This window comes from Nymphaea colorata, chromosome 11 (assembly GCF_008831285.2).
Source record: "Nymphaea colorata isolate Beijing-Zhang1983 chromosome 11, ASM883128v2, whole genome shotgun sequence".
NCBI classification, from domain to species: domain Eukaryota; kingdom Viridiplantae; phylum Streptophyta; class Magnoliopsida; order Nymphaeales; family Nymphaeaceae; genus Nymphaea; species Nymphaea colorata.
The window spans coordinates 14,091,008-14,115,736 of NC_045148.1; the positions used below are offsets into that span (position 1 = coordinate 14,091,008).

At 39.1% G+C, this 24,729-nt stretch overlaps 4 protein-coding genes across 12 annotated transcripts; all 4 read right to left on the reverse strand.

Annotated features, from left to right (window-relative positions):
- Window positions 1-1,234: 1,234 nt before the first annotated feature.
- On the reverse strand, window positions 1,235-7,066 carry LOC116263809 (3-oxoacyl-[acyl-carrier-protein] synthase II, chloroplastic-like). Of its 4 annotated transcripts, none has more exons than XM_031643592.1 (13): window positions 6,111-7,066; window positions 4,938-5,131; window positions 4,615-4,818; window positions 4,123-4,233; window positions 3,937-4,032; window positions 3,759-3,804; window positions 3,579-3,658; window positions 3,287-3,355; window positions 3,107-3,209; window positions 2,865-3,025; window positions 2,652-2,732; window positions 1,770-1,829; window positions 1,235-1,509 (listed from the first exon to the last, which is right to left on the reverse strand). In XM_031643592.1, the coding sequence occupies exons 1-13, from the start codon at window positions 6,469-6,471 to the stop codon at window positions 1,384-1,386; spliced, it is 1,692 nt and encodes a 563-aa protein (XP_031499452.1). In that variant the 5' UTR covers window positions 6,472-7,066; the 3' UTR covers window positions 1,235-1,383. The 4 variants fall into 4 exon arrangements, with proteins under 4 accessions (XP_031499452.1, XP_031499453.1, XP_031499450.1 ...); XM_031643593.1 differs by having other exon boundaries at window positions 3,125-3,209; window positions 4,938-5,143; XM_031643590.1 differs by having other exon boundaries at window positions 4,938-5,143.
- A 2,146-nt stretch (window positions 7,067-9,212) lies between these two features.
- On the reverse strand, window positions 9,213-12,068 carry LOC116264862 (60S ribosomal protein L4-like). The gene is made up of 2 exons (XM_031645297.1): window positions 10,876-12,068; window positions 9,213-9,549 (listed from the first exon to the last, which is right to left on the reverse strand). The coding sequence occupies exons 1-2, from the start codon at window positions 11,989-11,991 to the stop codon at window positions 9,433-9,435; spliced, it is 1,233 nt and encodes a 410-aa protein (XP_031501157.1). The 5' UTR covers window positions 11,992-12,068; the 3' UTR covers window positions 9,213-9,432.
- A 2,243-nt stretch (window positions 12,069-14,311) lies between these two features.
- On the reverse strand, window positions 14,312-21,011 carry LOC116264035 (DNA repair protein RAD51 homolog B-like). Of its 6 annotated transcripts, none has more exons than XM_050080436.1 (12): window positions 20,461-21,011; window positions 20,218-20,330; window positions 19,851-19,999; window positions 18,479-18,618; window positions 17,139-17,280; window positions 16,892-16,987; window positions 16,679-16,779; window positions 16,018-16,112; window positions 15,832-15,945; window positions 15,510-15,639; window positions 14,967-15,079; window positions 14,312-14,676 (listed from the first exon to the last, which is right to left on the reverse strand). In XM_050080436.1, the coding sequence occupies exons 4-12, from the start codon at window positions 18,578-18,580 to the stop codon at window positions 14,526-14,528; spliced, it is 1,044 nt and encodes a 347-aa protein (XP_049936393.1). In that variant the 5' UTR covers window positions 18,581-18,618; window positions 19,851-19,999; window positions 20,218-20,330; window positions 20,461-21,011; the 3' UTR covers window positions 14,312-14,525. The 6 variants fall into 6 exon arrangements, with proteins under 6 accessions (XP_049936393.1, XP_049936390.1, XP_049936392.1 ...); XM_050080433.1 differs by having other exon boundaries at window positions 19,616-19,999; XM_050080435.1 differs by having other exon boundaries at window positions 19,616-19,999; window positions 20,146-20,330.
- Window positions 21,012-23,738: 2,727 nt separating this feature from the next.
- Window positions 23,739-24,456, reverse strand: LOC126410497 (DEAD-box ATP-dependent RNA helicase 17-like). The gene is made up of 3 exons (XM_050080361.1): window positions 24,296-24,456; window positions 23,900-24,143; window positions 23,739-23,792 (listed from the first exon to the last, which is right to left on the reverse strand). The coding sequence occupies exons 1-3, from the start codon at window positions 24,454-24,456 to the stop codon at window positions 23,739-23,741; spliced, it is 459 nt and encodes a 152-aa protein (XP_049936318.1).
- Between the last annotated feature and the right edge of the window lie 273 nt (window positions 24,457-24,729).

Sequence of the window (24,729 nt, forward strand, 5' to 3'; positions counted from 1 at the left end):
CCAAATCTGCCTCATCCGTTTGTGACCCAATTCGATACTCTAAAATCTAGAAGAAGTCTAATATATGAACTTCTGGTTCATAAACTTTAGTCAGCTCCATAGAACAGGCTCGAGCTCGACGATAAAGTGTCAAGTTTGAGCTTGACACGATACAGTGTCAAGTTTGAGCTTAACTTGCTTAACTCTTTTAACTGGTTTTTTTAGCTAATTCAACTATAAATGACTATTTAACAGAAAATCCAAAGACAAGATGCGCATATTCTGCATCCAAATATATCCTAAAGAAAAACTTAACAATAGAAAATCTCTCATTCATGACATGTAGTCGAACCAACTTATATGACTCGTTTATATGCAAGTCGAATTTTTACAAGCAAGTTCCAGTCGAGCCCGAGGTGGCTAGACTTGTTGTGCAGCCCGCTGTGAAACCCTATAGAAAATGTCAGAAATGACCTGAATTTTTTGTTGACGCCCTTTCAATTCATAAATCTTTCTTCGACTGGAAAGTGAGAAGGTTCTGAAATTTTGGAAAATCTACTTCCTACTAAAAAATGGGAGGGTTCATGGGACCGGGGAGGAGCAGACGGCCCCAAAATGTCATGGATCACACTAGACAATAATTTTTGAAAACTTTTTACAGCAGCCAATATCTAGTTTTCAAATATTCTACAGGGGCTAAACTCGCAGTTTTGAAAATTTTAGTTTTTTAGTAAAAGGTGCTATGTAAATCTAGAATATGTTTCGTTATTATCAAACTAGAAAAATTTTTTCTGAAAATTTATTTTTCAGTCATTACACAGAATCGAAAAAATTTTTCTCATTCATTTATTCCAGAAAACTTATTTCTAAAAATATTTTTCCAATTCCAGATATCCAATCCAGAACGGCTTAATATATATACTGAGGAGATCAATTTTGGACATGGAATCAGATCTTTTGAATCATACCATTGCTGTCACATATTTAAATACTTCGTAGAACCTTTTTTTCTTCAATTTCTTCAAGGGACCGTTTTGCAGTACTCAAGTGAGACGTTGGGGCACATAATCTAAGATGTCTTATAAAACGGACATGGTGTCATCTAAGATGTCGAATTATTGGTAGGCGAGGTTGTCCCTCTCATGAACTAGGCGTGATATTTTATACCGTAAGAAATGCAACCAAATATCGTGTCCTCACAGCAGTTCTCGGAGTAAAAAACCAATAAACAAAAGGATTTACGAGAGGAGAATGGCGATCTAATAGATGATAAATAATAAGCTTACACCAATTATACCAACTGATGATAATCAAAGCGGACATTTAGAATCAATGCACAGACGCTGCTGTCCTTTTCTTTTTCTTCATCATTTCCACTTGGGAAAGCATCACTGGTGCAGCCACTTATTTTATCTCCTTGTAAGGAGCAAACAGTATGGAAGAACTGTGGCCACCAAAGCCGAACGAATTCGACATAGCCACTTTGATATCTAGCCTCTCCTTTTTGGTGCCAACCAGCAACTTGGCATCCTGGAACATGAGATCAGTTGATCTTGGTACATGTCAACTCTATCTCAATGTTTGTGCAGATTCAAAACAGCATAATATTGACAGTAAAAATCTAGTGAGTAGTTGGGGCCATAAAATCAATTAAAGCACAGTTCTAAGAACCTGAATAGCACCGTTTCATGCCTTTAGAGAAACTGCAAATATGTGAGTTTGTGTGTGTGCGTGTTGCTTTCGTGTATATCTTCACAAAGGTACTTCGTTCAAGAAAAGTTAATACAAACCATGCCTGTATCTGGATTTTCCAGATTGATGTTTGGATGTACCCAACCTGATCGTATTGCCTGTATTTAGCAAACAATTAGCCACAATTATATTCGTGATCGACAGTGAACCATCGTGTCTGCAATTTGAAAACATTGGTAAATATTCACTGAAGCACACAAAACTATATTGCCTGCCCTGTTTTTAAATTGAACAAAACAGATAACGGAACAAAGGAAAAACAAAAGTCCTTGCTGATCATGTAGACATGCATGTTCATATTCAACAGCAACAATACAACATCTGGTTTTTGAAAAGTTCTCTAACAGCATTGAACATAAAGAATGGTCAATTGGATACGTACACACATTAGTCACAAAAAACACGTTTTTTTCACCAACAAAAAAAGCAAAAAACACACGATAAATAAAATTGCCATTTAAAACTTTAAAACATTAAAAATGTGGTTTTCGCAATTTTTTGCATTTTTTTCAGGTTTTTTTAATGCCAAACAGTTTTCTTATTTTCTATTTTTTATTTGTTGCAAATCTACTTATCTTTTGATGTTGGTGTTATTAATTTCTCACTTATTTTATTGTTCCCTCATTTTTAGTTTTTTTTTTAATTTTTAATTTTTTAACTCTGAAACGTTTTTTGTGATTATGGAATATAAATACATATATGTATATAGACATATATATCCCAATCTCCGCACATAATTTGCAACAGCGGTTTATAGCTTCCTCTTTTCTTTTGTGAGTCTAGAATATATCTTCTGGCGAACAGTTACTAACATAAAATGCCAATATACAGCACAAAGTTGTAGCCCTTTCCAAATACAAGAAACAGAAGCCATGTTACTGTTTTCTGTTTTGTCTTGCTATTGAATAAGCTGCTTGTACCTGTATTGTAGCAACAGCCTCCACTCCCCCTGCTGCTCCAAGTAGGTGACCAATCATTGATTTGGTAGAATTAACACGTAACTACGCAAAATATTAATTTCAAATCAAAACTTCAAAGGAAATTTATAGTGTTGTTTGTAATAGGCTAATATCCGAAGAGGACTATGGACAAGAATAAATTTAAAGTGAGGAGAGCAGATCGCATCACATTACCTCAGGCTGAGGATTCTGACCGAAACATTTTATCATAGCTTTGAACTCTCTCGTATCGCCAACTTGTGTTGAAGCGCCATGTGCATTGATATAGTTCACATTTTCTCTCGCTACACCTGTCACAGTCAAGGCTTTCTCCATGCAAAGAATGATGCCTCTGCCTGTTACAATAAACAATGGATTTCTACGACAGTCGTTCACAGAATCTATGAGATGAAAATTTTGGTACACGAAACAATTACCCGATACTCTTCTCATACCTTCAGGATGTGGCTGTGTCAAGCTATATGCATCACAAGTAAAGGCTCCACCAAGAAATTCCGCATATATGTGAGCTCCTCTTTGCTGTTGGTGCCAAAGAATAGATTAGAGTAAACAAAGAGTTGGACAAAAATATGAAACAATAGAAACAAATCGTGAACCTTGGCATGTCCTAGTTCTTCCAACAGCAAAACACCAGCTCCTTCTCCAATTACAAATCCATCTCGGTTCTGTCCATACGAGAGAAGGTACATAAAGAGATGCTATGTTTGCTTCATCAGTTCCCATCCTTTATAAGCAAATTAGAAAAAGGATAAAGTTCTATCTAGTGTAGATAGTCGAAAAATTAGGTGCACTAAAAAGGTTGGGTAATTCAATACACCAACAACAATGACGCTATTGATATTGCTTTGAGAGATACTGGCAAAACATAGGAGATAATTAAGTTTATACACTGTCCCATGGGCGAGAGGCTTTTTCAGGTTCATGATTTCTCCGGGATAGTGCTCTGCATGCCAGGAAACCTCCAATGCCTGCTCCAAATTACAGAAGAATGCTCAGGTTACTCATATTGGAGACGAATATGGTTGGCGCTCACGTATGGGAGTAATCTTTTATAACAGAAATTAGTACCGATGGGTAGAACTGCGCCTTCAGAGCCACCAGCTAGCATTACATCCTGAAAAGTGATCAATTTATTGGAGAATGAGATATATCCAGTTCTTGATTTTGCATGAACACCATCAGAAAGAATAAGATGCTTTTTGAATTGGTACGGACAATGGAAGGCGTTTTTGAGCCTGAGACTTACAGCTTCGCCCTGCATAATGTGGTTAGCTGCATTCAGTATGCAAAAGTTGCTTGTAGCACAGGCAGTTGAAATCGAGTAATTAGGACCCATCCAACCCTGAATTCCAGAGGCATGAAGAGTCTTCTTAGGGTCATAGATAAGAACAAGAATCTGTCAGTTCCACTAGAAATCAAATGCTTGGTTTACCAAATCCATTGCAAGTGTAGCGGACCCCATATTCGGTACAGCAAAAGGTACACAGAATGGGCTCATCTTTTTATGCGACACCATGCAAGCTACCGTATTATCATAAAGTACCTGTTCCATTCATCAGTATAAAATATGAGGCAACTGTCTTTACTCTGTTAAAGAAATTTTCCAGTTAGCCATGAAGTGCACTTTTAGTTATCCCAAGGAACTCCTTTAGGATTGCATATACAGGGGCCGTATCCTTCTCACCTAACTACAAAATCCTCTTCCTACACACAATCTGTATGCACACTTTTCAGATAAATTGGTAGTCGCATCTAAGACATCAAGCATCGTATGTTCCAGCAGAACCATTTGTCGCAGGAACTCTGCTTTTCTAAACCTCATGATACCCAATTTGTAGCTCTATCAATTCAAGAAGTTTCAAAAGAAATGAAGAGTGCCAGATATTTGGTAAAACATCAATCTATGAATATTTGCACAATTCACCTGGACTCCACCAATTCCGGAGCCGATCAGGACGCCGCATTTTGCCACATCAAGGTTCTTCATGGTCTCTTCCGTCAAGCCACCATCAATCAATGCTTGTTTGCCAGCAGTGAGCATGTAGAGCATAAACTTGTCCATTCGCTTGGAGATTTTTGGTGAAACCAATCCATCAGGTGAAAAGGATTTGATTTCCCCTGCAATCCGCTGCATAACAGGCTATTTAGTTGAAAGTTCTTAAGCGACAAATCAGTTATTAGCTTTACCATCACATAACCACACGATTCTGGAGGCCAAATCTCTAGTTAACGGACTTAGAAACTTACAGTTGGGAAGCCCGAACAATCAAATGATTCAATTTCACTTATTCCGCTGACACCTTCAAGGAGGTTTTTGTAGAATGTATCAGGATCATGGCCTAACGAGGTCACCACACCCATCCCTGTAACAACAACTCTCCTTTGCTGAGCTTCCTTGTTCTTCTCTGTAGCCACTTTGTCTGTTGATTGCCTCGTTCTTGCTGCAACAGTTCCTGTAAGACGGTTAGGAGACATCTAACCGATCAACAACCTTTGCATCTCCTTCACATTTGATAAGGTCATCAAGTTTTGAAATTCATGGATTTAAGATCCCGATACTCCCCACTGAAAACTTATCTAAACTCAGGCTAAACCTTTAAAGTAGAACTACCCAAGTAGGGATCTCATATGTGAATCTTTAGCTAGGCCTGACTGAAGATACTTAGCTTGATAAACTACTATATGACTTTCTTGCCACGTCGAGAGAGGGAGAGAGAGCTTAAACAAGTTTTGAGCTCAAGTACCAGTAATAGTTCCTTCCTAGACATCTTTTTGAGAGGAGGCCCATTTGTTATCTACACTAGAATGGATGTATTTTAGTGCTCAAGCTCCCTCTTCTTGCGTGTCTGTGTGTGCGTGAGCGAGCGCACACGCGAGAGAATAGAAACGCATATAATCGTGGCTTAGTACCTTTATATCTATGCGTATCGGAAAATGTAAGTACAAAAGGTTCACGATTTTTAGATGTCTGGAAAGGACTACAGTTTGACGAAATTGAGACTGTCGAGTTCACAACTCTTACAGAATCTGATTTGTACATCAGATTTTCAAAAAATTAATTTTCAAAATTTTATAATTTTGAACACATAAAATTCATTTTATGTAATTGGGTTTACGAAAAAACGTCCTAAGGTACTGCACTGAAAGAGCATATTTTCTCTTATATTCTCGAGGCACTTTGTAAGTTTCGGCTATTTTTCAGAGGCTTTTTTCATTTATTTATTTTTGTCTCACGCCATGTAGAGGTTGTTTGATGCGAAGAGCGTTCACAGTCTCACGTTTGCACGCAAACAACTTAGTCGGGTAGCGGTTGAAATGAAATTTGTGGTTTCATTCATTCGACCAGCCGTTCAACTTTGCTTCCCGCGATAAAAAACGAAGAGGCGGACGGATGGCCGAGAAGTCGACCGAGGTACATACCGGCAGCGAACCTCTTGGATCTCTTCTCCCCATGGCCGAAGACGTCTCGTCCTTCGGCAACAGAGAGCAGAGGTAAGCCACACTGCCCAGATAAAGGTCCGGCCCAACTGTACTGGTAGTAATTTTGGCTTCCCTTGAAGGCTTGATTCAGAAAGGAGGAGCAGCTGAACGTCCCGGCACCAAGTTGGCCGAGCGACGAGCCGGAGGAGCAGACGTTCATAAGAGAAGCAAGCTTCTTCCTCCGAGCCAACCTGCCGAGGCCCTGCTCGATGGGACGCTTCTTCTCCTCCGTAACGCACAGAGCCGTTCTAGACATGCATGCTGCAACTAGCCATGTGCAGACAGAAGAAGCAATGGCCATTTTCTCTCTCTCTTTCACGAGGCAGTCGAGTCACCCCTGAAACTGATGAAGTCTAACAAACACGATCTGAGACAGCAGATCTGAAAGCGTTAGAAGACTTCCGTAATTGGGTAGACTTAATTCTCTCTCCTGAACTCAGGAAATTCATTTTTGCCTTCAAAGTGCAACACTTGAATAGTGAGAGGCAAGAATTGAAAGAGATTAACACGAGAGGCGCCCAGCTTTTGCTTCATGTAATTGGTGCTTCGTCAGTTTGACAACCAAAGAAACTGACGGTTTAAAACAAACACGACACTAACAAGCCATTCATGCCATAATGTTAAGAGAGAGACAGAGAGCATGGGGAAGATGCCACTCTTGTGACATGGAAACTTTAAAAAAGGAACCGGACCCCATGGCGGGCCGATCACAAGCCAAAAGCGGTCGATTGTTTGTCAGTTTTTTTAAGAGGATGCACAACAGCTGTGCGACAGTTACTAATTTTGCCGTTTCGGAATTGTTGAAGACTTTGTAGCCACTCTTCAATTTTTTCTTTTTGGTGGGGAAATCTTCTTATCTTTGGATGATCCCTGGTAATGGTTTCTAAGTTTCATGTTTTAATTGGAAACGTGAAAGGCTTTCTAAGTTTCATGTTTTAATTGGAAACGTGAAAGGCTTTCTAAGTTTCATGTTTTAATTGGAAACGTGAAAGGCTTTCTAAGTTCCATGTTTTAATTGGAAACGTGAAAGGCTTGCTTCCACAAACTCAAATTGTGCAAAACAGCTCTGGCTCGCAGGAAAAATGGCAGCCGTGAAAAAATGAACCATAAGCGCACGCAAGACAAGCAAGATCCGGTCTATCATTTTGCTAATCACCAATGAACTAATGGCGATGGGTAGTTGATCGACCCGTTTTCAGTAATTCTCTGCAACTGTACCCTTCAACCTTGAGCTCCGGTTACAAAACGTTCCGGACAAAGATCGGGTAGGTTTGTGCAACACATTACCATTTACCAACGGCAACGGGGTACCTTGTTTTCAAGTCTTAGTCATCCAAATCACTTACTCCAAGATTTAGGACTGATCACCTCTCTTTCAGATGACTATATTGTATGAACTCCTGATATGCTATCGAATAAATGAATGAGCGAGTGCTTTCGGCCATTCTTATTTCAGTTCACCAATAAAGAAGTGGTATGATACCGAATAAGTCGGTGGTTTCTCATTCTAATGGAAGCCTTTTTCCTCCTAATTCATCACGTGGAATTTTATAGCGATAAAGCACATCTACAATCTGCAAAACCCCGTCACAACGTCGACTCTTGTCAATTATAAGCCACTATCACAAGCCAATCAAGCAGAAAAGATCTACTTAGAACTCCTTCATTCGAAGGATTCGGCTTTCAGTGTTAATGGTGTACCCACCAAAAAAAAAAAGTATAGTATCTAGGAAAGACCTCTAACTGGTTAGCGTGCGCACCCATAATATAAATAGATAGACAAATAGATTTGGCATACGGCCTCCTTTCAATTCTGTTGATCAGGAGACGTTCATCTCAAACATCCCATAGTTCTCTTCCTGACTTCACCCCCAACAACTAGGAGATTAGACGATGCATCAGTTTGGATAAGTACCTCGATAGAAGGCATTACTACCTCAGCAGCTGGGCCAATGCTGTGGGTTTAGTGGTTATACGAGAATGAAGATTTTTGTAATTGAGAAAACTGTAACAGGTACCAACGAAGGGGCATGTTTAATAACAAGGTGTGATGAGCTCATAACAGTTTAATAACAAGGTGTGAGCTCGTAACAGTTTAATAACAAGGTGTGAGCTCGTAACAGTTTAATAACAAGGTGTGAGCTCATAACAGCTTTTTGTAAGCAAAAAAAAAAAACGTATTTTCGTTTGGCTACGTGATAAAATAACAACATTAGGGATAACAAAAAATTAAGAAGGTGGGTAAAAGTTAACGATTTCAAGAACATCCAACGCCTTTGCAAACCTAAGTTCGGGTGGAAGCCAGCCCAAGAAGGGCCAAAGGCCTTCCTCCTTTCCCCAGTCCCCGTAGAATCAAGGTACACTTCGTCAATTTAAAATGTCGTTACTACCACCGTTTGTATGGCCGAGTAAATCAGGGCAGCTTACCTTTGATCGGAACAGAAAAACAGAGGAAGCTCTAAAAATGAACATCCCGGCCAACTTATTCCTGCTTATTGAGCAAAATCATTTTTTTGCTTAAGAAAACATTATTCAAGGAAATCTCCCCTATACATGTGGGTCGACCAACAAGCCTAGATTGACAGGAAGGGACAACTCAAGGATCATGGCTCTGAAGATTTCCGCAAGTAAAAGCATTCAGGCAGCTAGGGAAGAACATTCTGAATTTACGTCACATGTATTCATGCAAGTCATTCAGAACAGCCATGCTCCAGACGCATTATGAACAACATAATATAACTCATACTTATTCACATCCTGTACTCCCAACTACCAACTCAAGTATATGGTAATCTGTCAAACATTTCCGAAAGATGTCTCTCAACATCTTCAGCATAACTTTTCTCTTTCATCCAGCTATTCCTAATTGTAGACAAGTGGTGAGATCAAACAGAAAGAAAACCACCAGGCGAAAATTCTTTAGAAGTTTTCAAAATGATTTTTTATAAATAATGAGATGCTTGAACTCAACTCCGTAGGCTAAAACAAACCAATTAATCCCACAGGCACCTTCACAAATGTTCAACCCATATACCACATCCATAAAGAGAAAGACTGCAAGAGTAGGATCCTTAGGAATAGTAATGGCAATCCAAAATGTGCTTTATGCAAAACCAAAAATTTTCAGTCATAAAGACAAATAAAGCTATCCTCGCCTCTAGAGCTATCAAAATTATGAATGTAACAAACAACCGAAGAAATGACAAAATACAAAACAAAACAAGTCCTTATCACCTACATAAGCAAGGCTCTGTGAAGATACTCACTGAGTCACACCAAGCCACTTAGAAAAGTTCTCGAATTCGGTGTATTCGCTATCTGATACCATTGTGTGATACCATGCCTTGCCGGCAGCCTTTATCTCTGCCTGATTTGCCACCTGCAACCAATTCATTCAGAAAAAAGATAAAAAACAAGAAAAAAGCATCAGAAACCAAATCCTTGTGTCATACAATGAAATACTCCAGCTCACATACAATAAGCAAAGAGATTCATCAATCGTTTGATACTTTAAGTTGGACAGTGTTTTGAAGTTCAAAGATTCCCCAAATAGAAAGCACGATGACATATCTGAACTTCAGACTATTCAAAGATGAAAAGGTTATAACATGTTATCAACCACAGGAAACAATTGCTTTTTGTCAACAGTATACAAACTAGACACAGAAATACAAGAAGCACAAAGACATAGATTTTTTTAAAAAAAAAGCGATAAAATGCGAAAAATAGGTGAGCAGAAAAAAAGTGTTTTTTTAATGCACAAAAACGAAAAAAATCGTCTTTTCACTTTTTCCAATATAGACGTTCATTTGTATGCTATTATATTTTATCTTTTTTTAATAGTATTTGCATTTTACTTTTAAATATATTTTTTTTAACTTGCTCAGACTTTCTCCTGATTTCCACGAGAAAAAAAAAATTCTGCCTGTAAACAGTATTTTTAACTTAGGATTCACTGCCAGTAAGAACGTGCATCCAATCAAGAGTTGGCCTAAAACCTAGAACATAATTCTACAAATATATTTACAAGGTCCCGCTGTGTAACTATAGGAAAACATTCAAGATAAAAAATCCTCTTATATTGAATTCCAAAATTGAAAAACAGAACATTCTAAAGTTAGACATTTGCAGTACAATGGGTGCATTCCAAAAAAAGGAGGACAGCTAGTATTGCACACTTTGTGACAAAATGCTACGGCATCTCAAGAACCCAACCCATACTGACTCACTTATATGTCAACCAATGTCTGCCTCGCGAGAGAAAAATAAACCTAGACCTTCTTCAGAACCAAAGCAGTTCAATATAAAAAACAAAAGTCCTTCTTGCTCACTACATCACAAATATCAATGACAAACATCTAGAACTATGGTTATCTACCGGAGAAAATCAATCCTGAAATATGACTCCTTAACGAAAACACCCAACTAACCTTACATATCATGCACCAGAAAGAAAGGAAGAGGTAATTCCATTATCACAAAATCAAGAAGCAAAAACACAAGAAAAAGAAAGAAAGGAAAAAAAAAAAACCACTTAGAGACAAAGCATTGACAATATAAGCATAGACTCATACAATATTGACTCCTACCACCAAGCCGCGGTAACCAAGTAACGAACACCAAAGGAGAGCAAGATAAGATAACAAACATAACGCCGTAAGGACGAATCACAATAAAATTAAGGAGGAAAGAAAAGTGTATAGACCTTCGGCTGTTTCCTCTTCTTGTCTAGCTTCTCTGCCTTAGCCTTCACCCTCTGCTCCTCAGCAAGCAGAGCCATCCTCCTCGCAGTCTTCGCATACGGATTAAGCTTCAGGAGCGCACCGAGGTTTTTCAGCGGATTTTTCTTGAGCGTCCTGCGCTTAATCTCGGTTTTTGCGGGTTTCACTACCGACTGCACTTCGTCGGAGTTAATGATTCTGGCGAGGTCGGCATTTGTCAGCTTCGCCCGGGGAAGAATGTAGCCGGTCTTTTTCTCCGACACCTTGTCGAAGCCACCGTAGACGGCGTCCAGCTTCTCGAAGGCGCATTTGGTCCAAATGATGAACCGACCCAAATGACCACCGGGAGCAAGCCTGAGGAGATTAAGCCGGTCCACGCATGCCACTTCGACGCCGGGGATATTGCGGAAAGCCTTGACCAGCTTCGATCCCTTGGTTCCGTAGACAATCAAGGGACCCTTGCGAGAAACGTAGCGGCGATTGCGCATCTTTCCCTTCCCAGGACGAACGGATCGGCTGGTCTTCGCGCGCTCTACGTCAGGACCGGCGCCAATCTGGTTCAGGAGCTTCAACGCCGCGGACGTCTTCTCGATCGATTCGACGCTGTCCGGCAGAACGAGCGGCAACTCTGGAACGGACTCGATACGGTGGCCGCGGGCGAGGACGAGGGAAGGCACGGCGGAGGAGGCCAGGGCGGAGGCCACGGCGAATCGGCGCTGGTTGATATTTATTTTTCGGTGCCAGCGGCGCCAGATCTTTGTCGGGGCGAACATCCGCCCACCACGACACATGTTCCCGAAGGCACCCTGGCCGGCGCGGTGCGTGCCACCACCGGGAACACGGGGAATACGGGAGACGGCACGGCCGGTGCCCCAGGACTCAGCAGAGGTTTGGTGACCGGCGCGCCTGGAGACCGCATAAGGCTGGCGCTTGTTCTTGGAGAGGTTGTCGTGAACAAAGGAGACGATGTCCGGCCGGATCGGAGCCCGGAGGACGTCCGGGAGAGGGACGGACGCCGCGGCTCCGTCGATTGCCATGTCGCCCTCCACAGACTGGACGGTCACCAACGGGCGGGCTGCGGCGGTGGCGGGGGGAGCCATTGCTCTCTTTCTCTATCTCTCTCTCTCACTCACTCTCTCTCGCGGAAAAATGAGTGCAAAACCCTAATAGGAGGCGCTGGCGACCTCCTCCCGCAAATAATATACACTGGCAAATGAAGCGGATTCGGGTCGGTGTTTCTTATATGTGAACCGATACTAGGTCTTGGATTTCAGTGAAGTTGGGATCAGATCACCGCTTTGTGATCTCATATCAGACCCGGTAAAACGGTTTGATATACGATCTGATTTGAGAGTCTTCTTTTGTTCGATGAACTTTGAACTATATCAAATCTAAATGTCTGACAAAAAGTTTTTATTGCTGTACACAAATGAGATTATCAAGTAAGATTGGCATAACAAAAGGGATACTAAAAACTTAGCGCTTATCAATTGAGAATATCAAAAAAATAAAGCATGCTCCGATCCGCTTAAGTTAAATCGATTACTGCTTATAAACAATTTATGAACGTTGTATATTCAGCATTTTCCGGTCAATATGATGCTCAGTTTTTAAAAAGAAAAACACAACTACGAAGAAAAAAAAAACTTTTAAATCAGGATGTCAATGTTAAAATTAACAGCAATACGTCAATATGTAAGTAAATAATGAATATAAAGATAAGTAAACAATTAACATGAAATCAATATTCCACAGTGTACAAAAAAAAAAGAGTACGGGGATGCTTGGATGACAACCTAGTGAGATTTAGACTTGTGAAAATTTGGTCTTCATAAAACCAAAGTTTTTTATTAGTTTTAAAAACCTTGTTTTTTTGGTTTGGAGGATAATTTGATTTGACTTGCTTCAAGATAGCACCAGTGACAAACAATAACAATAGGGCAAACATTATTTCTAAAACCTCTTAAAGAGCCAGGTGTGAGCTTGTGTGGGCAGTTGCTCACCCAGTCCAGCAAAATTCATTTGTTGGACCCAAACGATTTGGGTATTAATATGTTGTTGGCACTTGATCATGTTACTTGTGTTGTGCCCCTCAATCATTTGATTTGTTTGGATGTAATATCATTCAGATCTAATCACATGTCATGCCCATTTGGTTTTTGGTTGCTCTAAATTCATTTTTGGATCTGGTGTTCCTTGCAAAGTTAAACTGTGATGATGTAGACGAACTTTGAATGTCCTCGGGAGCCATTTTTTTGAAGAAAGCTCAATGGAGAAGAAGTCTTCGACCTTTGGGCATTTCGGATCGCAAATAAACTTATAATCTAAGTTCTAATGCCATTTGTAATGCTGTTAATCTTAAATTCATGGGCATAGCTTTGCTGATCGGGTCAGAAATCTAGCACTCCTTTTTTCTCGACTTCCCTTTTATATAAAGCTACTATTATAATTTAAATTTTTACAATATAAGAAAGTAAATGATCTTGCTAAGCTTGTATTTATGCTTAAATTTCATATTTTACTACTTTACAATTATATATATATATATATATATATATATAATGAATATCAAAAGAAAGAAAAACATATTATATTTATGATGAATATCAAAAGAAAGGATCCAATGAATATCAGAAAAAACAATGTTTTAATCCGAATTTCAGAACCCTGATTTAAGATCCCTGTCTCTTACACCTCTGGATGTTTGTGAACTAAAAATGCAAGGACTGCAAAGTCCTCACGCATCTTTCAAAGAACATATGCAAGAGCACCCTAGTTAAAAATCAAGGATTTGAAATCTCACATCCAAGATTCCAACATTTTAGATCACTCAGGACTTGAGATCGCAGGTAAATCAGATTCCTCCTAATCAAGCAGTATGCTGAGATTCACTTATGAATGTCACCCTTGGTTCCATGAATGCGACGCACAGGGGACATCACTTCCACCAGAGCGCAAGAAGAACCTTAACGCCGAGGCGCAAATGGTGTAAGGTCTTCTCTTCGGAAAACACGCGCTCACACTCACATCCATGATATCAAACAGAAGAAATTAACTAGTAATCCACCACATTCTGATATCCTAGTTAGCTAGAGCTGGGATTCTACATGAACTTAATCCACCACATTCTGATATCCTAGTTAGCTAGAGTTGGAATTCTACACGGACTTATATGCTCCTCCCCTTAACTAAGCCACCCACTACGTCCTAGGTAATCTTTTTCAAAAGGGTTTATTTTTCATAGTTTTCTGGTGGAGCAAAAAACTTGGCAAATGAAACACTTTTGTAGATGTTTTACAAATTTGTGGAAAAGATTAATACAGATTCATCGAGACTCAGTTCCAAAGATTTATACAGATTCATCGAGTCACATAGTAATTCAATTGCCAAACGACCCGTAAAGTCTTCAAACATATAAAATGAAAAATGAAAGAAAGTGAGGTACTTTTGATCTTATGAAATACATTTCATGCCCAAGACCAACGTGATAAGTAAGGCGCCCTAATGAATTCAAAAAACAGCAGCACTTGTGACTTAAAGGTACTTAGTTCCATCTTCAGGAATTCAGAAAATAACCCGTTGGATTCCAAACAATAGTCACTCTTCCCATGGGGATTAAATATAAGACAATGTGTCAGTTGTCCTTGCCTCCTTGCGTCTCACAGTCCTCAACATCAGTCACTCCTCCCCCGAAGATCCGAAAGTATGCTTCAGCCTTAACTACGCATCCAGAGTTTACTACTTCACAGAAGCGCTCTTCTCCACTCCCCTCCCGTAGAGCAACCCTAACACAGATTAAGTATATAAAAATATATAAAAATCTAAAGAAATAGTAAAAACACACATACACGAAAGACAAATAAAAATTTCATACTGAAGAGCATTCTCCTACCATAAGAAATAACACCCTACTGGATAAATGAAATATGACAAAAAATTGGCCAAATTGCACGCTCAGACAGACAACCATGTGAATCAAGTGAACCCAGCTCATTTAAACCTCACTACAATAAATTTCATAATAATAAAACTAGTAAGAGAACTTAGAGAACAAATACTAGAGTTGGGATTAAACCTCGTGGTAGAAGCACGTCCAATAATGTTGCCAAAAATGGGCTTGATTTTGCGGCCAGCAGATCCATCAACTTTTGTAACGACCCGATTAGTTATCACGACTGCTACACCAAACTGCAACAAGAAAAATTCGTAAGAAATCTGCAGCATAGTCCAACTGTAGCTTCGTAAACCTAGCTAGATCTTGGTAGAAGGAACTAACTATGCTTCCTATTAGAGTATCAAGTTCTGTGGCTTAATTTAGGTGACCAAAAGATAGGCATTTTACAAAAGTTCATTACAGACCCAAGAATATAAGATGCCTGAGCAAGTGAAATAGACTTGATTCAAGTGTCGAACACAATGAACAAAAACAACATGAAACATACAGCATCAATTAGAGGATAACACAGAAAACCTTTTAGTTTTATTTTCTTTTTCCATGAGTCACTACCACCATCAACTATCAATCCCTAATATATGGATGACCTACCAACACATGACAAGAAGATGGTCATCAAGAATGAAAGAAGAAACCTAGCCAAAGAAAGAAGCTAATGACTACCTCATCAGCGAGCTTCTGCAGGCTTCCGAGAAACTTAGCAAGATGCATTTGCGCTGCTGGGAGTTCTCCTCTTCCTGAAAAATCTCTCAGGTATAGAGCCGTCGCACTATCCACAATCATGAGAGCAATCCTGCTCAACAAATTACTGCAAAGATTAAGGGCAGATAGAGTGCAAATAATGAAAGGAACACGAAAGACCAACACAATGAGTGGTTTCCATATGGAAATGATAATGTGATTAGTAGAGTATGAGATGAAGGCCTGCAAGATAAGCAAGTTGATGCTTCTAAAACCTTGGAATCAACAAATTTGTAGAAGAAACCTGGTTTCCATCATCATTGAGGCTGCTTTTCGAAGCAACATTGATTGATGATCAGTATTATAGGCTCTAGCACAAAAGACATTCTCCAACACCTCCGCACCATTTAATCCAAATCTGCACTTTCAAAGAGAATTTGTTAGTGAATATCTTGTAACAAGGCAGGGGTTGAAATGAAAATTGTTGTACCTTTCCGCAATCTCTAGGAGTCGCTCTGTCATGAATGTACCACATGTATCAATGTATAATGCTTTTCCCTCACCACCTCCTCGATCCAAAGGGAGCTGAAAAAGAAAATACTTGATCAACATGCATTTTGAAAGTCAATGTCCTGTTGTGAGACACATTGTTCCAAGAAATACATGCAAATAGTTCCAAGTGTTTCGATGTTGATTATACCATTTTTGACATCAGCATTTTTATAATATCGAAAGAGTTGCAAACTGATTCTTTGCTTTTAAAAGACTACGTTGTATTTCTTCTACTCAGTGCATTACAGTTTTGTCACTTCTAGCTTGTCACTAGATTTTGCCCTGTTTTTCAAGTTCATTGGTAAGAGTGCTGCCAACGACCATAAAAGAACTTCAGATGTAAAAACTTAGCAACAGACCATTATTTCTAGTGTTCCAGACACTAAGAACTTAGAACTTATAAATATCAAACAAGGCATAGTATTGCTTCTAGCTTGCATTTTGGTCACAGAAGAAGACACTAGAGCCTAGATTGGTAGGACCCACTATTCCAAGAAGCGAGGGGGGGGGGGGGGGGTGGGGTTTGGTTGTTCTCCAGTTTTGTCTTGAATCCTTCTAAATACAATTCAAAAACATAAGACGGGAACATAACCACTTACTTGGCAAGTGACACACAATGTGTGACACAACTGAGTTTTTCCTGAACCGTATTTCCCACATATCTCAGCAATTGAACCAGTTTTAAATCCACCTGCACAAACTACAAAGTAAAACCTTTGTCTTCCTTTTTTTTCAAAATAAGAATATAGGTAGCTGTTAGATCCATTAAGCCGATAAATTTCACACTCCCATTGTAAAACCAACGAACATACCTTCTAAAATCTTGTCCAGTTCTCTGGAACCAGAAGTTATCTGAATGATTTTTCGTTGAGCATGTATCTGACTAGCACCTAGGGACAGCTTCGATGCTGCACAAGGCAAACACACAGAAAATGAGAAAAGAAATAAACCTTTACAATATCATAATAAAAACATGCGCAAGATAGAATTTTCTTCAGAAAGAACTGGACAAAGGACATTAGAGACAGAGAAATGTAATTATCAATCAAGATGACATGCCTGCTTCAACAATCTTCTCAAGTTTTGCCTTTCTAATCCCTTTAATCTGTAAGAATTCCTTCCTAGATGAACAGACCACATCTTCCACTGTACAAAGGCGGTCTTTGATGTTTTGAGCGTCACCAACAGGAATTCCAAATCCCTTAAATATAGAAAGTTAAAATGATTAATGCCCAACAGGTCGTAAATCAGATGTATTATAACAACATATAAAGGGACAAAAATCAACAACAGGCAAAATTAGACTTCTCTAACACAAACTGGATTAAAGAAGAACGATTCACGGCCCACTTAGTGGCAGTTTCTCTCTGTGTAGATAAACAAGGGGATATATGAACGTATAGGAGGAAAAGAGAAGAGGAAAAAATTTCTGCAGCACATTCCTCCATTTGGCAGTACTGCACTCCCTAAACCATAGCAAAAATTTACCAAGAGAAAAAAAAAAATGGTTCCTTAAACTAATGGGTTGTTAATGGTTGATGAAAAAGCCAACTAAGCAGATATAGTAGAACCAAAATTTAGGCCAAATGACAACAAAAAAATGGTATAACAAAAAGTGAAAAGTTCATTCGATAAATTCAAAATCGTAAAGAAATCATACCGAGATCAAGAAACAAAGAACCAACATCTGGAAGCAAAATACCAACAAAAAGGACGTAAGCATCTAAGAAAGGAAATGGATGAAAACGTTGTAGTTCATTTGCCTGAAACCAAACAGATCGAAACTAATTAAGGTCTATATTACATAAAGGTGTAATGAAATTAAAATACAAAAGAAAAAAAAAAACAGAAAAAGCCCATCAATTCAGTGGGGCAAACCCAATTCACAATTCAAGAAATCAAATCGGGAACGTCAACCGCTTCAATATCCGTGAACTTACCACCCAAGAAATAGTGATTGTGAAAATCAACTGTAACTCATTTTGATCCGAAAGGTGAAGTGTATCAACAACGCGATGCTCAAAACCACCAAGAAGCAATTCAGCGCCCAAAGTCACAGAAGACAAGGGCAACCACGTGATGTACCGAGGGCAAGCACATGAAGTCACCAAAGAACATCGATCTACAACCCAACTAACCTTACATAACATGCACCAGAAAGAAAAGGAAGAGATAGTTCCATTATCACGAGATCATAAGAAGAAGAAAGAAAAGAAAAAAAAACAGTTACAAAGAGCAAAGCATTGACAACATACGCATAAACTCGTATAATATTGACTCCTAACACCAAGCGGAGGTAACCAAGTAATCAACACCGAAGGAGCGCAAGAGAAGATAACAAGCATGAAGCTGTAAGGACGAATTAAATAAAGTTAAGGGGGAAAGAAAAGAGTATAGACCTTCGGCTGTTTCCTCTTCTTCTCTAGCTTCTCTGCCTTAGCCTTCACCCTCTGCTCCTCAGCAAGCACAGACATCCTCCTAGCGGCGCCGTCGATTGCCATGTCGCCCTCCACAGACTGGACGGTCACCAACGGGGGGGCTGCAGCGGTGGCGGGGGAATTCTTACTTTTAGTATATACTATATGCATGACATTGTCATGCATTGTTCTTTCCTTTAACTGCATTGTTCTTTCTTTTTACAAAACGAGCTTATCAAGTAAGATTGGCATAACAAAAGGGATACTGAAGACTTAGCGCGTATCGATTGAGAATATCAAAAAATAAAGGATGATTCGATCAGCTTATGTTGGCATGCGTTTTTAAAAATCGATTACTGGTTATAAACAATTTATGAATGTTATATATTTAGCATTTTCCGGTCAATATGAAGCGTAATTTTTTTTTTTACAAAAAAAAGAACCACAACTACGAAGGAAAAAAAACGCTTATATATATATATATATATATATATATATATATATATATATATATATATATATATATATATATATATATATATATATATATATATATGAAGGTAATCATCAAACTTCATGTGTCATACTTGATGAGAATTGGTTCTGTAGTATGATTTTAAGAAAATCATACTACAGATATTAAGTGACAAAAAAAAAAGGAAACACAATAGTATTTAAAGAGAATGAAATGCTCTTCAAATGAGGAAACAAATAAGATTCCTTAATTGAGGCAATTTGCTTTTATTTTAGTCTTTTGAAAATACAACTAAGCTTTCATTTTTTTCCATCTTAATCTCCATCATTCTCCTTAAAATCAAGAGCGTATACAATTTCCATAAGTCTAGCATATGAAAATCTGGTAGCGAGATGCAACACCAGGTTCGCTCTGACTGTTGTCGGTTTTTGTGAGCTAATATCTGTATCAGTGGAAGATACCAGAAGAATCAGGAAAGATACATGTCCAGTTGCTTAATGCTGATAATGTATCCTATTGCAGTGATGCAAAACTGAAATCAGCCATAAAGAAATCACCCCCTTCTCAGTTCGAGAAAGCAGGTGGCATTTCTTCAAATAGACAGTCGCATCTCGGCTAGATTTTGGTACGTTCTTCTTACTTACATCAGGCAATTTCAGAAGCTCTTGATTGGTTTCGTACTCCAATATTGTTGCTTGAACAGATAATAATTGTATCATATCTTGTTCCGAACATCGTGTCCAAGAGGTGCGTTCCTTGGAAAAGCGTCTTCATTATGGCTTTGTATCTGATAGAACTCTTAGCTACTGCCTTTCGAGCTTTGGTGCTGCAACCCCTTTCGCTGCAAGAAAAAGTCGGTATCCAAATATGCAGTTTTACCTGTAAATTAAATGGTTCTAGGAAACTGGATCCCAAGGTTCGCTGCACTCGACAATGGAAAGCAATGGAAAAGTCATGACAGGGCATCGTTTTCAAATTCTTCCACGATAGCTAACGCCTCAAAGCTGCCCAACGACAGGTATGGCAATCTACATTCAAACGTCTCCAATCAATCCAAAATGGCAGGCAACAATTCTGGAAAATCAAACAACGATGGGAAGTTTCTCTTGAATTCAAACGTCTACAACAAATACAACGTATTCATCAATGATGAAAATGGAAACATCTTGAATACCAACGGAACGCCCAAATCCAACAATGACAGCAAGGGAAAAACGCCCAAATCCAATGACGGCAAGGGAAAGACCTTGAACAGCAAGTCCAACGTTCTCAGCAAAAACCACAATGGAAAGATTGGTTCAAATGATGAGAGGACACATGCCATCCATGAACGTCAAAATCCCGCACATAGTCTTCAACCTGAAACGGTAGGAAGAGAAAAAGGAAAGATACAAAATTGTGTCTTAATTAAACAAAATCCTCCAACATTTATTTGATGTCCCTAGCAGTTACAAATTGTTGTATATACTGTAATCGAAAGAGGAGTTACCTTTTTCACCGTGGACGTGGGTTCCTTCGAACCACGTAATCTTGTTTTTCTTGTTTCTCTCTCACTCTGTTTTCTCGTTTTTCCCTTCTATTTTTTTTTCCTTAATTACCTTTTCATGTTTGATATCAGACCCGAGAGTTTTATTTTGTTCGATGAACTTTCGACCCACAATCTGAGTCGCTTGTCCGCCCCTTTTACAATTTTGAAATACTGACCGTTAAAACCGAGTCCCTTACCCACTTCTCTCCGTCATCAAGGAGAAAGGAAAACCCGTGTAGCAAGTCAGACAGAATTCGCATCTTTCTATCACTATGGCGCCTCGCACCAGAAGATCGACCGCCAAGGAGTAAGAACTTTGTTATTTTCAACATCAGGCACTGGTGAATGAGAGCATGAAATTCTATCTTATATGGTTCAACTTGGTTATTGTTATTAATATTTGTTATATTGATTAACGAGTGCCAGCCTTTGAAACTTTACTTTTATTTTGAATTACAGATGGTGGGGTAGATAAGCTAAAGGTTGACCAATGCAAGGTATACTTGAGAAAATACGGATTGAGGCTAACTGGCAAAAAGGATGTACTCGTTGGTCGCATCAAGGAGCATCTTGAGTACGTCTTTTCATTTTCTTCCTCCTCTCCTATGATATAACACAGAGAAAAAGTAAATGCCACCAAGATCAAGTGGTCCAGCTACCATTTCCCTATTTGATCAACTCTGATTTCTCGAACCATAATCGAACAACAAGACTTTCCAACTCTATTTTCTCAAACTGTTCGTAGGATGCTGAGAAGGAAAAACTGATTAGGACTTACCTGCTCTTTCTGTTTCTAAACTATTCTACTTTAATGGATGAGTTACCAATTTGGGAGCTGAGATGTATTTTGGACAATGTCGATGCCAGCAATGTGTAGAAAACTGCATAAAACTAACTTACCAGCTACTAGAACTGAGATGGGTCAGAGTCTTCAGACCTCCCTCTTTCTTTTCAGGATGGTCCAGTAGTAACTTGATAACCATCTATATTTGTCATAATCTGTGTTCAACTTGCATGTTTGAAAATAGAAAAGAGTAGGGCTTTCATACAGTATGCCTATGAAATCGATTTCTTACATTAAACTATTTCAGGGTCAAAGATGGTGGTGGCCAGAAATTGTACCCGAAATCTAGCTTTGTGTTAAATTGCAAAGGTATGGTTGTCTAAACTTTTCAAAGAGAAAAACCTGATTCGTTCTCTAAAAGCAACTATGGCATCCTATATGCCTATAGCTAGCTAGAATCTTTTCATTGAGGTGGCTTTTCAACAATCCCTAACACAGGATACTATACATCTGCAGGTGTTAAGATCATTAATTTTAAGATTAAGAAGTTGGGACCCTAAGATGACTCACATACCCTTGACAAGCGCCTTTTCAAGTCTCTTGTTCCTGGAATCTTAAAATCAGCTAGCTAATCCTCTGATCCTTGGCACTTTTTGTTGTATATGACAATTGCTATTTATGTTCATTTGATTGTATTTTGAACCTTTTAGGTTTAGCATAGTGTCCAGGAGTGCCACGGCACCTCCATGTGGAACCAGGCTTGTTGCTGGTCGCATTGTTAAAGAAAGCTATGGTGTAGCCAAGCAACAACACACATTTACAGTACTCTCTCTCTCTGTCGCTCTCTAATATATATGTGTGTGTGTGTGTGTCTTTTGCCTGTGCTATATATGGATGGCACTGTGAGAAAGAATGCAATATGCTGATGGGTTATTATGGTGGTGGCTATAGATTGTTGTTTCTGGGTAGTGCCAGCAGTCATTTTGAGTAACATTTGTCTACGTTGTTGACAGATTGAAGTCTAAAAGCAGCTATGGCTTCCTATATGCCTGTAACTAGCTAGAATTTTTTCATTGAGGTGGCTTTTCAACAATCCCTAACACAGGATACTATACATCTGCAGGTGATGCCCGTACAGGAGATGTGGTGATGTTTGAACAAAACGTTTATGACATGTAATCTTCTCTCTCTCTCTCAGTGTGGTTTTTTTTTTTTTTTACCCATGACATGCTCCTTCTCAAGTCTCTTATTCCTGGCTATTTTTGTCGATTTGATTATATTTTGAACCTTTTAGATTTAGCATAGTGTCCTGGAGTGCCACTGCACCTCCATGTGGAACCAGGCTTGTTGCTGGTGGCATTGTTAAAGAAAGCTATATGGTGTAGCCAAGCAACAACACACATTTACAGTACCCTCTCTTTCTGTGTCTCTCTAACATATATATGTGTGTGTGTGTTTTGCCTGTGCTACATATGCATGGCACTGTGAGAAAGAATGCAATAATATCATGTACTATTATGACCGCACAACCTCGAAGACCATCAGAATTGCTGCTTCCTTGTAACTATAGCTCATCACTGTGATGAAACCTGCTTGGAAGAATGCATGTTTTGTTCGGTCCAAATAATGTGAAAGTTTATAAAGATGCAAATATTCAAGGAACTCCTATATTTGAAGGAAGAAAAGTTGAGTCAATATATATCTTGTCAGCAGAAACATCGTATATTGACAAAACGAAGAAGCATGACACTGCGGATATCTGGCATGAGAGACTCGCTCCATGAAAATCCTCTTTAGCTCACCACGGTGTGCTGTGTATGCACGAACCCAAGAGCAAAACGCATCCTTGGCTAGCTGCTTCATTTGAGGCTGGACCACAAGTGTGCCAGAAACGGTCAGGATAAAAATGAACCAGGAAGAGAAGTGACCAGTCATAGCAAGCCAACAAATAAAAAAACACTTTATTTTACAGTTGTATTTAATAGATGGTTTTTATGCTAAGCTAGCCCTTCAGGTGATTTTCTTCATTTCCTAGTGACAATCTTGATCCCCTGACCTGACTCTCGCAGTAGGTATTTTTTGTTGAAAGCAACTAAACAGAAAGATGACAGCAGGCTCAGAAGATTATCCTATCATATCATCCAAAATAACTTCATTTTTGCTAAATTTGATAGCCAACAGCATCTTGAAAAAATCTCCTCTCATTACTACCACCCAATTCATAAGACTTAGTGCATACACTGTTTTCATTTTTGTCTTCCTGGCTCTGAATCTACCAGAAACTCTAAAACCACCATTCACATCTTCCTCAGGCTTGCATTACGCCAGACCACAATCTCAAGACCCAAGTAAATGAAAAAAACTAATGGCAGGACAAAAAACACACTAAAATCAGTTAGGCACAAAACGTTTATGTATTATGTTCTAGTTGCATATGGTACAAGAGAATTCTGAACTACACGAATTTGGTGCCAAAGTAATATTGTCCAGCGAAAATATTAACCCAGTACTGAATGGCAGAGGGAAAAATCACAAACAGCACAGAAATAAAGCAATAGAAAAGGTCGCAAGCCAAGCAAGCAGCAAGTCAATGCTAGGATAAACAGAAGTCAGTACCTCAGATGAGATGAAGGACTCAATGGCCTTCTGTAAATTAGTCACCCAAGGATGCAAATCTAATGAAATTACTTTCTTGCGGCTCTGGCCCCCAGGAAGAGGAACACAGTCTAATACCTTTTGAAGAGGAAACTCATCCAAGGAGACACCATCCTTCCGCAACTCTTGCAAATAATCCAGTTCAACTGCCAGCAGAAACAGTAGAGCATCTCCTTTTTTGCCTAGGCGAGCAATTCTTCCAACCCTGTATTGTCCCAACTCTACCTGAGGAACTTATGAACACAATATATTCTGAAGAACAAATGGCTTCCCTTTTCCTTATGTGGAAAAAGCAATTTTGAAAGTCAACTAGTTTACACACACTATCAAGGACTGAAGAAGCTACCACAGAAATACCTGTGAACATATTCAATAGCATCCCCAGGAGAATCATACTGAACAATATGTTTAACTTTTGGAAAATCTAATCCTCTTGCAGCGACATCAGTGCACAAAAGAACAGCAGATCTTTCAGCATTGAACCCTTGAAATAATGTCCTTCGCGCATCCTGTTCCATGTTCCCATGCAGCTTAAACACTTTACAAGTTATAAATGTTGGCACTTGTTGACTTGAAGGACCACCGGAATTCCCTCAAAAGTGAAAAATGGAAATCTACACCATCACAGGTCGAGAAAAAGACTACAACCTGCCAAACTGATATGTCAATTTATTCAGCTTTGATGTACATAGTGTTAAGTCTGTACGTATAAGTGTAAGGGGATCGGGTCTGGATCGGGTCTGTTCAGACCCGATCCACTTCGTTTTTATGTCTTCACGTCTAAGTGGTGG

What these genes read in the sequence shown, in the direction of transcription:
- LOC116263809 (XM_031643590.1), bottom strand. Translation starts at nt 6,471, where the DNA reads ATGGCCATTGCTTCTTCTGTCTGCACATGGCTAGTTGCAGCATGCATG. An exon ending in AGGCTGTTGCTACAATACAG is followed by an intron (nt 1,830 to 2,651) that starts GTACAAGCAGCT and finishes TGCTAAATACAG; the next exon opens with GCAATACGATCAGGTTGGGT. An exon ending in AAAATCCAGATACAGGCATG is followed by an intron (nt 1,510 to 1,769) that starts GTTTGTATTAAC and finishes CTCATGTTCCAG; the next exon opens with GATGCCAAGTTGCTGGTTGG.
- LOC116264862 (XM_031645297.1), bottom strand. Translation starts at nt 11,991, where the DNA reads ATGGCTCCCCCCGCCACCGCCGCAGCCCGCCCGTTGGTGACCGTCCAG. An exon ending in AGAAGAGGAAACAGCCGAAG is followed by an intron (nt 9,550 to 10,875) that starts GTCTATACACTT and finishes AATTGGTTGCAG; the next exon opens with GTGGCAAATCAGGCAGAGAT.
- LOC116264035 (XM_050080432.1), bottom strand. Translation starts at nt 18,703, where the DNA reads ATGCAGTTAAAGGAAAGAACAATGCATGACAATGTCATGCATATAGTA. An exon ending in AGAAGAGGAAACAGCCGAAG is followed by an intron (nt 17,281 to 18,478) that starts GTCTATACTCTT and finishes TCTATATTTAAG; the next exon opens with GGATTTGGAATTCCTGTTGG. An exon ending in TGAGAAGATTGTTGAAGCAG is followed by an intron (nt 16,988 to 17,138) that starts GCATGTCATCTT and finishes TGCCTTGTGCAG; the next exon opens with CATCGAAGCTGTCCCTAGGT.
- LOC126410497 (XM_050080361.1), bottom strand. Translation starts at nt 24,456, where the DNA reads ATGGAACAGGATGCGCGAAGGACATTATTTCAAGGGTTCAATGCTGAA. An exon ending in GCTATTGAATATGTTCACAG is followed by an intron (nt 24,144 to 24,295) that starts GTATTTCTGTGG and finishes GGGACAATACAG; the next exon opens with GGTTGGAAGAATTGCTCGCC. An exon ending in AGTCCTTCATCTCATCTGAG is followed by an intron (nt 23,793 to 23,899) that starts GTACTGACTTCT and finishes TCTGCCATTCAG; the next exon opens with TACTGGGTTAATATTTTCGC.